The following is a 16,070-nucleotide window of genomic DNA, read 5'->3' as shown; positions in this document are numbered from 1 at the left end:
AGGGACTTGTACTTTACTTGAGTATTTCAAATGTTTGCTTGAATCAGACTTTAGTTATACGTGGATTAAGTTCACAAGCTAACCCGCAATATACAAAGACATTAAAACTAGCTGCATCTTTACCAGCTTTGATAACACTTCAATGCATCAATAACAACACTATATATTTTAATATATACAATATATTTTATTCTGAAATGGACCAATCTGCATAACAATACTTTTTACTTTTGTTACTTTAAGTATATTTAGATGCTTATACTTTCAAACCTTTAGTCCAGTAACATTTGCAATTCAGAACTTTTACTTGTAACAGAGTATTCCTACACTCTGGTACTTCTACTTTAAGTACAAGACCTGAGTACTTGTCCCACCTCTGCCACACAGGCATCAGAAGGTCAAATGTTCACCTAACTGACTCGATGCTGAAATAGCTGTATAAAGCTTGGATTCAACAAAGGGAAACAAAAACACAGAGATGCCAAGTTTGCATTTTTGTATCTGCAACATAAGCGCTGTGGTTCAGTTGGAACAAGCTCTTCATAAGAAAGACAATTTCAGAACCATTTTGTTTTGTTTTAAATTGCCCACCATTTGACAATGCCATTTTCCTCAGCTGAAATCCAACTTGTTAACATGTATACTGCCTGTCTTCAAAATGTAAAACAGTGAGGTGACACAGGAAAAGTAATGGGTACAGATACAAAAATATTGTACTGAGTATATACAAATTATGAACTCAAGTTGTTTGGATTTTATAATATCTTTTAAACTAAAGGATGACTTATTTCCTTATATGTTTTGAACATTCTCCCACTTCTTAAGCTAAATAAACTCTTCAAAAGCCTCTGCTAGACAAGTTCATTGTCACAAAGCTGGAAACAGGGCTGTAAAATTAGCACATCCTTAAAGGAGCCCTATTATGCTTTTTGGGTTTTCCCTTTCCTGTAGTTTGTTATGTAGGATTTTATGCATGTAAATGGTCTGCAAAGGCTAAAATCCCGAAGTTCCCTCCAGAGGGAGAGTGCACTGCTCCACAGATCCCCACAGCCATGATGCCGCTAGCATGGGATAAAAACAACTGGAGGAAAGAGAAAGGTGTCTGCGTGTCTGTGCTCCACGTTTGGTTAACTCAAGACTTGTTGAGGTACAAAGCAGCGGTTGCCACAACACCTTTCCCCCAGAAGAGCATCCTACCTCACAGCAATTTCACAATTGGTGGGTTTTGGGCTGAGAGCTTATCAGGCTGACATCTCCAGGATGGAAAAAGAAGAAAAGGAACAAAGGGAGAGGTGTTGAGATATATGACAACAAAAGAGTGTAAGAGGATCGTGTTAGATCACGAGATGTTAATGTGGAATAAAACAAGGCAGATTCAGAGGAAAGAGGAGGGGGGGTTTATGAGGGTGGACATGCTGCGTGTTCCAAGGAAGCATGCACAAACACTCCTGTCAGCGTTCAGCCTCACCAGGAGCCACCTGGGAATCCTGCTGAGCTTGTAAGCGCAACGCGACAACACACATTCAGATGCTCATAGTCTGCTGTGTGGAACTGAGCGGGCATCAGTGTGACTCACACAGAAACATGAAAAACACATGAAGTGTCAGACGACATGCACGTGCACACAGTGTCCAGTGTGATCACGTATTGATCTGTTTAATTAAGCCCCAACTCCTGTTACCCCTGGCAACGCTCCCTCTCTGCCACATCGATAGTCGCCATAGCAACTGACAGCCAGAGGAGACAGCACTCTTTGTTCTCGATATCACGGGAAGAGACCTGATTGGCTTTATGAAACGAGCAGGGCGGAGGTGTTGTGACGGTCAAGTGGATAAGTCAGACACATTTACCAGTTGTAGATTTGTTTTGGTATAAATGGATTCATTTATTTGTTTACAGTGAAAATACTCATACAAAAGACCCAAAGATTGTTTGGTTTGCGTAACATGTCAATGTTTTGGGTAAACACCCCAAAAAACAGTTTATATTCATTCTATTTTAAGACTTTGTTTTCGGAAAGTGCAGCAGCTTAAGAATACCTTCACAATTTGCTGTTATATATATATACTGAATATATATATATATTGTTTATTATTACATTTTTTACAAACTAAAATGACACTTAAAGCAGTTGCTTATGGAGGCCCTTTTATGCTTTTTGGGGTTTCTCTTGCCTGTAGTGACATCACTATGTAATACTCGCGCTTCTATTGGCTAGCGCTCCAACACATTGAATGCGATAGGATAAGGGGCGGAACAACTTTAAGCGGTTGACCAATCAAAACAGACTAATTTTACAAAGTAGTGAAGAACACACATTTCCATCAGTGTGCAACAATACTTTTCGGTCATTTTAACACTGCAATTCAACATGCCATACCTAATGACTTAATAGCCAAACACCTGATGGCTAGATTTTGTTAATGTACTATATCGTAAAAAAACAAATCATGTTCTAATTTTCATAGTAAAATGTAACCTTTGGAAAAGCAAGAATGTATTGATTGATTTTACAAGTAGAGCAGAATACACCTTTTCATCAGTGTGCAGCAACTGCTTGTGTTTGATCAATATATTCACTTACTCAACTTATAACATTATAAACATATATATTTGCCAATAACTCAAGTCAAACGTAGACTTAGCAATTAGAAAAGAGCAAATTAAAAGTTTGAGCCTTCATAAAATATGGTGAAATTTATTTAGTGTTTGTTTTTGCAAAAAAGATGTAGCATCTTGTGCTAGTTGTCTTTTTATGTGTAGTGATGTGACCAAATGAGCCATGCTTTTAAAGTCAGGCTTCAACCATCATTAAGACATGTCTGAAGAAAAGAAAAGCATTCAGTAGCTTTAAGAAAGTATTTGAAGTATCTAACTATTTTTTTGCGAGTTTTATAATTGTTTGTTTACCAGAACTTACTGTTAAAGAAGCTTAACTAGATTTCATTGCAGAAGAAAAAACTGACAACCCAACATTAATCACTTATACTATTATATACTGCAGTGGCTTATTTACATATCCAGCAGACATGAAGATATATTAGCATACATTTAGAGTCATGTTTCATGAATCCTAATGGTGCCATAATCACTCTGCTTGTAGCTCTTTTAGCAACAATCACTTATCAAACTGCTGAGAAATGTCTACTAGACTTTCTTTTTCCTTGTCAAGAAGCCAAACTGGTGAGATTAATAATGTTTTTTAACTATTTCATAATATGCAGAAACTTATTACGCTTTTTCTGTGAAAGCAACCTCGAGTGACCAACAGTCTGGAACTGGAGCTGGCAGGTGGGGTTTTTTGCGTGTGTATTTGTGTGTTAGTGTGTGTGTTTACAGAGCTGTGTCTCTGTCTCCAGCTGGGGCTGTTTGTGGTGAATAATCTGGACTTGCTTAACTTGGTTTAAAGGGGTGTTGAGTCACCGCTGGCGTGAGATGGAGCATCGTAGCGGTAAATATGTAGGTCAGCAGTCAACCTCTCCTACAATGATACTGCTGAAGCAAACACACACTTTTTTAACCAGATGATCATCTCCGCGCTGATTGCTTATCTCCGTCTACATAAGCTTGGGCCTGTTGCAATAACATCTTTCAAAAATATATATATTTCAATTAAAGCTGCAAGCAGAGATGATCGGGCCTTCGCACACCCTCAGACGTTGGGGGGTTTCCAGGATCCCTGTGGCCGCAGCACTGAATCACCATCGTCATGAACTGATCCGTATCGATAACCTGATTTGTTCTGATTATGTGCGCATAAAAAAGCTACTTACACACACACACACACACAAAAAACTTGGCACACACGTTAACAATGATGAACTTAGTTAGCTGATATGGTTGTTGTGTTTTGGTGTGGCTGTAGCAGGGCCCTGTGTTGAATCCAGAGAACATGTGTATTCATCCTATGAACTCAAGTTTCTACTAGTTCATTTGTTGTTTCTGCTTTAAAAATGATCATAGTCACGCTTAATGATTCTTAAAAGATGAACCCTTACGATTTAAGATATACCAATATATCTCTTAATCTCAAATTGATGGCCATTTCTACGCAGTTCTCGAACCATGTGAGTATATTTTTTAATCTGTAGCATCATACTTACGAGACATTATACTGAACAAGAACAATACACAACTTTTTTGAAAAAAATCAATTTAACTTAAACTAGCAAATTATCTCTAAAAACTAAATCAAACAAACTAAAATGTTGCCAAAAATAAAGAAATGAATGGAATGAAAACTAATTGAACATTCTAGACTATTATACTTGAACTGTTGAAAGAAGATGAACTATAAAACCCTTTGATGGCGTATGTCACCCGGTCATGGAGATACAAACCGAAAATCCGAGACGTGAAGCGACATACAGACAGATTTATTCAAAGATACCACACGGACGCTTTGGCATCCCCCTGCGACAATACCTGTATTACTGTACAAAACCACAGCAGAACAACAGCAGCCGATATCTGCGTTCCACCTTCCCACACACAGTAACACAGACACTATGAATCACTCTTGCTTTCTATGATGAAACAACCGCCTCCAATTTGTTCCACAAACCTAAGAGAGCTTCTCTCCCTCCGAAACCTTCTGAATCTCCCCTCCTCCCACAGCCCTCTGACATTTCACATTCGACTTCCTCATCCCCTCTTTCTCTTTTTCTAACAGAGCTAACTACTGCTAATCCAGACAGAACAATATAGAAATGTATCATGACTCTTTAGCGATAACCCTAATCTGAAAGAATGAGGAAGTCAAAAACAAGATGTTAAAGCTGTTAAAACTAAATGACAAGACATTATTTCTCATTTATAAAACATATCCTGTCCCAGGTGACTAATGCTTACGGCTTTCTCACTCGTTCTAGTTTAGTTTCTGCTTCTTGTGGTTGCATATTTGTTTTTATTTATCTTACAAGGGGATTTCCTTTCAGGGTGACAGAGTTCATTTCCGTTCAGGAACAAACTTTTGAGAACATGACAGTTAAATGTTCTAAAGCCTAATCTCTGATCAGATCTCTTGATAATATTATAAAAACTGGAAGATGGAAACCAACTAAGCAGAGAAACAAGACACACTTTCCACACAGTCCAATAAACTACTGATGAAGATATAAATTGATTAATCTTTCAGTCGAATTATCGAAAATAAATTGGTAAAGTATCCAATATCAAACATTCCTTGGTTTCAGTGTCTTAAATGTTAAAACAATTGCTGCTTTTCTCTGTTTATTGCTACTTGGATATCTTTTTTTGGCATTCGGACGATTGAAAACATGCAATTTTAATATGTCAACCTGGACTTTGAGAGGTTGTAACAGTCCGTTTTCACACTTTGATGTCAACGTTAAGGTCTACTGAAGTTTCACTACAAAAATATATATGTTGCAATCCAGAAACAAAAACATGTAGCCTGGCAGCTGTTTGTTAAATATCATAAACTGAAATAAGCACAGTGATGCCCGATGCCTACTGTAGGCCTCTTCAAACCCAGATGCAGCACATTGCATCCAATTTCAATTGAATCTTCTTGGCACTAGTTAATAGATGGATACCTTATAGTACGGAACATTTCAAATATCATCAGGCGGTTTAAATTCGTTTCTCAATATTTTTATTTTTGTATTGATGGTTTTATCTGTCTTCTTTGTCATTGCCATAACTTCAAAGCTGCTTCATTTTTGGTCTTTTCATATTCAGGAACGGTTCCCTAATTTGGGTAATCCCTTGGTTAGGTGGTGTTTGCAACAAGGAAACATGTTTGGGGAATACCAATATGATTTTAGAAAGATTTCAGCAGAGAGGACATGATGGAGAGTTTCTTACCCGCAGTCAGGCGCCGGGCACCATCGGCAGTCCGGGTCAGAGGCCAGGCACCTCCGCAGCAAGAACTCCTCATACTTCTCCAGCAGGGCCGCGTCGTCCAAGATGTCCGCCACCTGTCGCGGAGACAGTCTCTCTGCACATTCAGGGCAGCTGAGCTGGACTCTGCTCTCTGTGATCTCGATGCGGAGGTACTGGCGCAGGCAACAGAGGCAGGAGCGGTGGCTGCAGCCCAGCAGCTCAGGCAGCTGCTCTGGGGGCTGGAGCACCAGGCACAGGGGGCACTCCAGGAGGCTGGCATCCCCAGAGGAAGGGGCTCCATCTAGGGACGGCTGGCTGGAGGAGAGTGGCTCTGAGGGCGTGCCGGAGGCAGCGTCCTGGGGGGTCGTGGTGGCGGTGGTCGTTGTGGGAGTAGCAGAGGCTGCAGGGGGTGCTGAGCTCAAGGCAGAAGGGAGAAGCGGTTGTTGTGTGTGGTGATGTTGGTGTAGATGGGATAAAGGGGTGGCTGCTGCTCCTTTGGGACCCCTGGCACCCCGTTTGCTGTGGAAGAGGCTGTGGAAGGAGATGCGGCCGTGGCGTTTGCCAGCCGCACGGCACTTAGGGTTAGGGATGCCGCTCACCGAGGAGTGAGGCGACTCGGAGTCCTTTTCTGATCCCATGATCCCAGAAGAGACCCCCAGGCCCGGGTATTGCCCCCCGAGACACGTTAATGTCTTGTAGAGGGACACTTAGCTTCACAAAAACACACTCAGTCACAAGGGAGGACTTGTCCGCTGTGAGAACCAAACTGGAATGCAAATGATATCTGAGTTCCTGTTAGAGAAACTTGGCCAGTCACCTCCTTCTCTTCCTTTTATGAGAAAAGAAAACGTTACCCGTAAAGAGTAAAATAACAGTGACGTCAAAATTGAAAATGAAAGTTCAATGTGAAAAATAAATCCCCTTAAGTTCCCAATGTTTCTCTTAAACAGGAAAGGTTCTTAAAGAAGTTGCAATTCTTTCAGCTCCCAGGCAGACGTCGAGGTGACACATTACTGCCATTATCAAAATGTTCATGTCTGTTCCGATTAATGACTCACCTTAAAAAATATACAGGGTACAAAAAGAATGAAAAACGGAATCATCCACAGGTCAGTCTGAATGTTATGATTTATCCTCAGAATGGATCGAATTGTCCTCCGCTGAGCCTCTACTCAGCTCGTCTTCCTCTGTTCTTGTTGAACGCCGGTCTCTCTCTGAATGCTGTTTTCTGTCAGGAAGAGGAGAGCAGGAAGTTAGCACAAAGAGCATGCTCAGTATGACACACACCTCGCTCCCTCCCTCCCTCTCTTTTTGTCTCAGCTTTGCTCTTCCTGGGTTTCAATTTGATCATTAACTCTTGTGACCGTGAACTGACAACCCATCTGGGCTGAAGCATTTAAATACACACACACAGATACACACAAGCTAATTCTACACTGTACACTGTGTTAAATATATATATATATATATATAATCTCCATCATGCTGAGTACCACAAGCTCTTTCTCCACTTCACACTGCGCTGCTAGTGCCGTTGCCATGGTGACGCTCACTATGAGCGAGGCAACAGCGACCCACTCTGTGACTGGCACTCACACACACACACACACACACACACACACACACACACAAACACACACACACACACACAGAGAATACACGAAAATATACACACACAAGTGATTATTCCTACATATAGAAGCATTAGAAGGCTTGCTTACACCTGTCAACCAACACCATGACACACACATACATTTAATATAATGATTATATTCATTATATGTACACACACACACACACACACACACACACACACACACACACACACACACACACACACACACACACACACACACACACACACACACACACCTTCCTTACACACCTCTGACACACGTAAATGAAAAAGGAAAGAATTATGTGATAATGATATACATATACATGTAAATATCCATTGCACAAACACACAAGTACACACAAAAGATATGTTCTTTTCTTCCTATAAAAAAAATACAGTAACACTTAGAAAACCTTAAAACAGACTCATAAAAAGACACGTTGAAATGGACACAGACACATGTAACTCATATATAAATGGATGTTTATTTCTTTAAATATCAGATTATAAATTCACTTTTAAAATCTGTAATAAAAACATTAAAATACATGTTGAAACCTGTATATGAACATGTACCTGCACACACACACACACACACACACACACACACACACACACACACCACACACACACACACACACACACACACACACACACACACACACACACACACACACACACACACACACACACACACACACACACACACACCACACACACACACACACACACACACACACACACACACACACACACACACACACACACACACACCACACACACACACACACACACACACACACACACACACACACACACACACACACACACACACACACACACACACACACACACACACACACACACCTCTGAATGAGCACAGTTGAAAAGTGATACTTGTGTTCACGTATGTATAATTACATTATGTGTCCTCACTATAATTACAGGCTGTGTAAGCTGATGTTAAAGAGTGTGTAAGAAATACTAGACAGCATGCTTTTAAGTTATTTAGTTGCATTTTATTTTTGATTATGTATTTAAGTGTTTGGTTGAAACACCTCAAAAAAGACATTTAAAGGGTTCATTTATTCAATATCCCTTTTCCTTGAAGACGAAAGCAATTTTTTTTTGTTTAATTAATGAGATGTTTAAATTAATTGAACGCGGGAAAACCGGAGAAACCCCAACATATTACTATAGTCAGAACACAAACTAAGAAAAGGCTCAGGACAGGGAATCGAACCCTCACTTTCGAGTCCTGTGGACGAAACCTGAACCTGTAAGGCAGGCCTTGATGGCAAACAACATCTTAAATAAGTTTCTTATCTTTAAGTATAAAGGCATTTTTCTTCCTTCAAGGTGAATACAATATAAGACATTTTTTTTTGTTTAATTAATCAGATGTTTAAATTAATTGAACACGGGAAAACCGGAAAATTCTGGAGAAAACCCAACATACATATATAGAAAAACATAGTCAGAAAACAAACTAAGTAAAAAGGGATTGCTGTTGTTTTTGTTTCATTAATTGAACACAGGGAACCCGGAGTACCCGGTGTAAACCTCCAAAAACCCTTTCACTTAAATAATACAAGACCCTTTGCTGCAGACATCTGAGATGGTTCAGCCCTCTGAGGAGAAGAATCTGCAGATTCGGCTACCCTGTCTTGGTGTTGTCGTCAGCCGATATGTGGCGATGCCGGCAATGTGTTTCTCCAGTGCAGGATCCTCTAAGTACAAAGAGCTAAGCACCATTTCCGCGCAGCCGTACACCTTACATAGGTCCCGGAAAATGGCCTTGTCAAGATCTTTCAAGGCCCGAGGTTTGGTACCAAAATCAACCCACTCGATATCGGCCATTGTTTTCTCAAACAGACGACTAACGATGTCATTAACGTTTTCAAGGGCGCAGTCCACTTTAGCTTTCATAAAAATCCGCGAAACCAGCCTCTGCAAGGTTATTTTGATGGCCGCTTTTGTTTCCTTGGACGTTTCAACTACTCTCACCGATGTTCGTACCAGTGACTGGCTTTCCTTAAGGGCACTTTGTACTCTATCACTGTGGCCACCAACCTGAGTTTTCCGCCACCACTTCATGAGTACCATGAAATCCCACACTTTGTTTTGCACCTCAATGCGCATCTCCGCATGTGCCACTAATGTGTCAGTGTGAGTTGAGGGCTGAGGAGCCATTGATGTGCGAGGTGCCTGCTTTTTAATTTGTCTTGGGAAAACATCAGGCAATTCATGTTTGAGGAGGTATGAGAGGAGGATATCAGTCAGCTCCTTTGTGAACACAAGGACTCCAGCACTGGGAATAGTGTTAAGACCCTGGAACACACTAATCTGATCTCCAACCTGTGTTTTGTTCCCATCCCTTGGCTGAAGCAGACGATCTACATCATCCATAAGTGACTGCACTGAGGACCTGCTGTCAGCTTTGGAGCCCTTCTGAAATGTAGCCTTCAGTTGTGCAAAAATGCGAAGTATCCATGCTTTTGCAAAGTGTTTCGTAAAAAAGTTCCTTATCTTGCGCTCTATATCTTCCAAAGAAAGTTTGTGCTTATCTGTTCTTTCTGATGTTGGGGTTGCTGCCATCTCCTCGAAACCCTCCAGTCCTTCAGCTATTGCCATTGCAATATTGTCTGCAAGAACTGAACTCTCCTGAGAGCTTTGAGACTGCATAACCCCAGAGTCAGTATCAGACACAGGAGTCAGAAGAGGTCCAATGATCTCTTTCACCTCCTTGTTGATTATGTCCTGGACAGTTTTACTCTTTGCAGAGTCAGAGCTGCCAGGGGATGAGCTTTTCTCTGGGGTCTCAGTCCTTGCACTGTTGCTTGCCCGCCTCATATCTCCGTCATGTTTTGATTCTGCCAGCAACAAGTGTTCTTTTGGTCGAGAGTACAACAATCTCGTCTTGGCGGCAAATTCCTTTAACATTTTGGTGGCATGACCAACCATAGTATTAAGTCTGTTAGGTTGAGTGACATGCTGGCTTATTGCAAACTGTTCAGAGTGCAAAGTGGTGAGGGAAGAGTCGAGACTTCTTGCAACCTCTTTACTGATCAAGATTTTCAAGCGCTCCGAGCTAAAACTCTGCACTCCTTCCTTCAAGCCCAAGACGTCGGCAACACTCTGAGTGAGTGTGGTGCCCATACTTAACACAATACTCTCCTCCGTCACAACAAAATTTGTGTTCACAAAACCCTTCAACAAGTGTGAAGTCACAGATGTTACAATGCTTAAAATAAGTTCTGCCAACAAAACTTTAGTTGCGTTATCCGGGGTGCCGATATCTAACAACTGCAACTGTTCTTTAGTTATGCTTTTATAAAAGTTCTCCACCTGGGGACGAACATTATCCACCCTAACCTCCAGTGTGTCCATTGTCTGTGGTGTTCCTTGTCTATCCATGGTATTGTTCCTGAATATTATCGCAGATAATCTTAGAAGTGTTCTGTAAATGTTTGGTATGCGCTGGTGTGTTAAAACTACCGAAAGCGATGTGGAATCTGAATGTGGGTCCTATTTGCAAACTTTTGAGAATGCTGTGATGACATCATTTGGAAATGGCTTTGAACCCAAAGGCATTCCAAAATGCTGTCATCACCTTGCTATGATGTAATCATCTGATGAAAGTACAAAAGCAAAAGACTGTTCCGTGTCCCGGTTGCTAGGCAACGGTAGCACCTCATGGGAGGTTCCATTCCATAATATTTTAAAAATAAACATTTTTAGACCATTCAATCTTGTTTCACTGGAAACGTCTAAAACTCAAACATGTACAACTGAATCAGGAGAACTTCAATCTGAGTTGATCATTTGCAACAACAAAATGTCAGAAAGTTGTGAAAAATATCCAGTTTTTCAGACAACATCTTGTTTTGTTGGGTCAACGGAACATAACTTGAGAAGTTGCAATTGAGAGTGACAGGATATTTTATGAATAAATGACTATTAAGTATTTGTTGTATTCTGCACTGAAGTATTGAAAAAACGATTGACAGAGAGCAAAAGAAGGACATTTTTAGGTACAGGATGTATTCAGATTATTCACTTAAGAAGATGTACAGAAGAGTACACATTTGAATCTAATGAAATTGTACATTTCCTTACTGTGAGAAAAATAAATTATTTCTGAAATCATGCATCTAAAAAGTTACCTACTGTAATTAGGAGTTGTATTTTGTAATACAATGTAAATAGAAAAAGAGCATTTCACTGGTGTTTAGGTGAATTAATTGTGTATGCTGTAACTTTTAACTGCAGTACAATACATGTTGGGTAATAAAGTACTATAGTACTCCATAATAGTTGCTTCTAAATTGTAATGGAATGGAGTATAGGCCAATGTATATGTGTGCAATACTTATACTTACCACCACTGGAAAACTCACACCCTATAAAACTGTTTGTTTCTGTCCTGAGAACACACAGTAATGCCTGTTTTTCCCAACCTTAATTCCAGTTAAGTGCACAGATGGCAAGAATAACAAGCAGCAAGCTTTATTGTCCAGAAGGAAAAAAACGTTTTCGCAATCTTGAATGGAGAGACTGAATGTGTTTCTAACGTTTGTGTGACAAATGAGCAAAATAAAGGAAAAGGCATCTGAAACAATAATGTTTTTTATTTTAAATATCAAGTACACATCTAAACAACATCTAGCCTAGTTGTTTAAAGAGTGAGTGAGTGAGTGAGTGAGTGAGTGAGTGAGTGAGTGAGTGAGTGAGTGAGTGAGTGAGTGAGTGAGTGAGTGAGTGAGTGAGTGAGTGAGTGAGTGAGTGAGTGAGTGAGTGTGTGTGTGTGTGTGTGTGTGTGTGTGTGTGTGTGTGTGTGTGTGTGTGTGTGTGTGTGTGTGTGTGTGTGTGTGCACTGAATTGAGCAGCAGTGGAGTAGGAGGACAAGCGGGGAACAAAATGTGTGTGAGCATGTTGATAACAAATCAAGCCCAGATTGTGAAGTTCTCAGGCTGTTCATACAAGATCTGCCAAACGACAGCATAATAATCACAGCACACAAACAGACACACACGCTTCAGTGTTAAAATCTGTGTGCTATACACAGGTGTGCATCTGTGGAAGTTGATTGCTGCAAGATGAATCACTGCCAGCCTCAACACTTCTGCCTTTACAAGAACGCCCTCACCACCGCTAAGTCCTCCTACTACTCCAACCTCATCAGTTCTGGAAAAGGTAACACGAGAAACCTCTTCTTAACCGTCAGACACCTACTTCAACCTCCCACAACCCTCCCCACAGACATCTCATCTGATGACTGCAATGACTTTCTTCAATAGCAAAATCCACACCATCCACCTGCAACTGGCTGCATCCAGCACCTCCAAAGACGACCCACAGTGGCTGAGCTCCACCAGTCACCAGCTAATCCCCACCCTGTCCAATCTTTCACCAGCTACTGAGTTCTCCATCACTGAGCTCATACGTAAATCCAAACCTACTACCCGTCAGCTCGACCCACTCCCCACTGCCTGTGTGCCTCGTTTGCCCCTTGATCACAATAATCATTAACTCGTCCCTCGCAACTGGAACTGTACCGCCAAACCTCAAAACTGCTGCTATAACACCAACACTCAAAAAACCTGAACAACTACAGGCCCATCTCTAACCTCTCCTTCATCTCAAAAACCCTTGAAAGAGTGTTTGCTGGCCAACTTCAACAACACCTGGACAAAAACAACCTTCATGAACCCTTCCAATCGGGTTTCCTCTCAAAGCACAGCACCGAAACAGCGCTGGTAAAAATCACCAGCGACCTCCTCCGTGCAGCTGACTCTGGACTGCTCACCATCCTAATCCTCCTTGACCTCACAGCTGCCTTTGACACCATCTCGCACCCACTGCTTATCAAACGTCTGGCAGACATTGGGATCACTGGTACTGCACTCTCATGGTTTGACTCATCATTGATGGCTACTCCATCCCCTTCTCTGGCCAAGTTAAGAGCCTTGGTGTCATCCTGGACAGCTCCCTCTCATTTTCACCTCACACAAATAACATCACCCGGACTGCCTTCTTCCACATACGCAACATCTCCAGACTCCGCCCATCGCTTTCTCAATCGAACACTGAAGTCCTGGTCAATGCATGTGTCACGCCCCGCATCGACGACTGTAACGCCATCCTCTCGGGCATACCCACCAAGCTCATCAATAAACTACAAATCATACAGAACTCTGCAGCCCGGATCATCACCGGCACCAAGGCCTCCGAACACATCACCCTCATCCAACTCCACTGGCTCCCGGTCCAATCCCGTATCAACTTCAAAAACCTACTGCTCTCTTACAAAGCCCTACATAACCTGCCCCCCCCCCCATCTGGCTGACCTTCTTCAGGAGTACACCCCCTCGCTCCTCCTCTGCTGGTCTGCTGACCGTCCCCACCCCACGCCTCGTCACCATGGGTGCTCGGGCCTTTAGCTGCACTGCTCCCAGACTCTGGAACTCCCTTCCCCCGCACATCCGACAGTCAGACACAACCACCTTATTCAAATCCCAATTAAAAACCCACCTGGAGGAAGAAGTCCCAGCAGAGAGCCCCAAACTTCCCTTTCCCTGGCCACATTAACCAGCTCTGACTGGGGGATTCCAATACGCCCCCAGGCCAGCGTGGAGATATAATCCCTCCCCCTGGTCCTGGGTCTGCCCCTCGGTCTCCTCCCAGCTGGACCTGCCTGGATCCCCTCCCTAGGATGGCAGCCAGGTGGCATCCTTACCCGAACTACCTCAACTGGCTCCTTTCAACGCGAAGGAGCAGTGCTATTGTTCATTTAATATAATAGACATTGAACAATTAATCTAAATGTTACTGATATGGCAATATGCCTATGCACTTTTTTAATTGCAGGAGGTATATTTGTTTGAAAAATGCATTTTTTATTAAATATTGTCTCTTGCAGAGAATTTCTTGGCCTGAAGCATTGTTCTCCACAGACTGAATCGTCTTTGTTTGTTACAGATCCCCACGAAAATCATGCTGCAATCATCCTTATGTGTATTTCATTCCAATTAAAGAATAATTTGGTGAAAGTGATCCATCTAAAAAGGGATTCTTTTAAATTGTTTAGCTGTAGTTTAAAAATAAACAATGTACCTTTTTCTTAAACTGGTGATCACGTCTTGTATGTGAAATTTGAATCTGAGCAACAGTAACTTAGCAACAGTTCCAAATTGAGAAAAAATAACACAGTTTATTTACTTTATAGAAGTTCATTAGAGTTGTAATGTAGCATAAATACTCAAGTATTGTTCAAGTTACTCTGAGATGAACATAACTGCAGTACTTAATAATACACTTAGTGACACTGCAGCCTTTTCCGCTTACATTATAATGCCAAACACATAATTTATTATATGTCCTAGGGCCTGACTTCCTAAGAACTTGAAAGCTGTTTATTAGTGTGAATGCTGTTTACATTATTCACACTAACTACACATTCATTCACTACTACTTACATTTCATATCTAACTTCTTTAGCCTACTTTCTGCTACAGAAACCATTCAACTATTATATTATTCAGCTATTTCAGAACACTGAGGCTATACATTTTATTGTTTATACCTTTTTTAAACCTTTTCTTTTAAATATTAAGCTTCTTCACTATTTTTCCTACTCTTCCAGTTTAACATTTCACTTTCAAGTTTTCAACAAAGTCATTGCAATGCATTTGAGCTGTAACAACTTTGATTCAAATCATGTCACTTTTCTGCATTTCTCCGCTAAGTTCAGCAACACACATACTTGGTTTCTGTAGCTAAAAGCAGCTACCATTCTGCTAATATCATATTCAGCTTTTTCTGCATTTTCAGCTAAATTCAGCCACACATGTTCACAGTTTACAGCATTCACACGCATTTTCAGCAGGAAATGCATTTTCTAGTTGTCATTGTTGATTCCAGGGGAAACCGTCAGGAAGCTCCGACTATCAATGTCACGATTATCATGGTATGTCACGTTTTTAGTTTTGTATGTCTAGGTTTGGGTTTATTTTGCTGTTCGGTTCTCCCTGGCCCTTTTCATTTCTCTAACTCCCCTCCTCGACTCCCCTCCTCGACTCCTATCCTCGAGACTTAGTCCCGCCCACAGGAGATGCGAGCGGAGGACTGAGGAGGGGAACCGAGGAGAGAGGAGGGGAAGCAGCAGGCGGTTAGAGAAATGAGAACTCCTCTCCTCTGAGCGGTCATTTTAAAGAGACGTCCATTAAAGGAATGGTCCACTCATTAGATAATTAATCAAACTTCAGTATTTAGTGAAACATTATGTTTAAACCATACCCTGAAGAAATCAGCGATATTCCCCGGTAAATAATGATTTTATAGCTCTTTTTTATCAAGACCTGTATATTCCGTCTGGCCGCCGCCATGTTTGCCATTTTCAGTAGTAACGTGATGGTCGTGGCGTCATCCATGCGTTCACTTTGTCAACACACGGAAATATGGTGGAGTATTTCAGTTCGGACTCGTCAGCAGAGGAAGAAGTTTTGACCAATGTGAAGAGATTGGATGGGGGAATTCAGCCATACATATCAGTATGACAATACGACACCCTCTGTCCTTAGACCCTCACATCGTACAAGGAAAA

The 16,070-nt window shown here is 41.4% G+C and overlaps 1 protein-coding gene across 3 annotated transcripts in view; it reads right to left on the bottom strand.

Moving 5' to 3' along the window:
- Positions 1-16,070, bottom strand: part of rnf19b (ring finger protein 19B) — a 43,857-nt gene that overhangs the window by 12,095 nt on the left and 15,692 nt on the right. For 2 of the 3 annotated variants that reach the window (XM_034095079.2, XM_034095081.2), the window contains exon 2: positions 5,830-7,075. In XM_034095079.2, the coding sequence (XP_033950970.1) occupies positions 5,830-6,485 (656 nt within the window). In that variant the 5' untranslated portion in view covers positions 6,486-7,075. The remainder of the gene's footprint in view (positions 1-5,829; positions 7,076-16,070) is intronic. The other variant, XM_034095080.2, reaches the window with a different exon arrangement.

Source organism: Pseudochaenichthys georgianus, chromosome 11, assembly GCF_902827115.2.
Source record: "Pseudochaenichthys georgianus chromosome 11, fPseGeo1.2, whole genome shotgun sequence".
Classification (NCBI taxonomy): Eukaryota; Metazoa; Chordata; class Actinopteri; order Perciformes; family Channichthyidae; genus Pseudochaenichthys; species Pseudochaenichthys georgianus.
The sequence above is the reverse complement of the archived record's forward strand: the minus strand, read 5'-3'. Positions and strand labels throughout refer to the sequence as shown.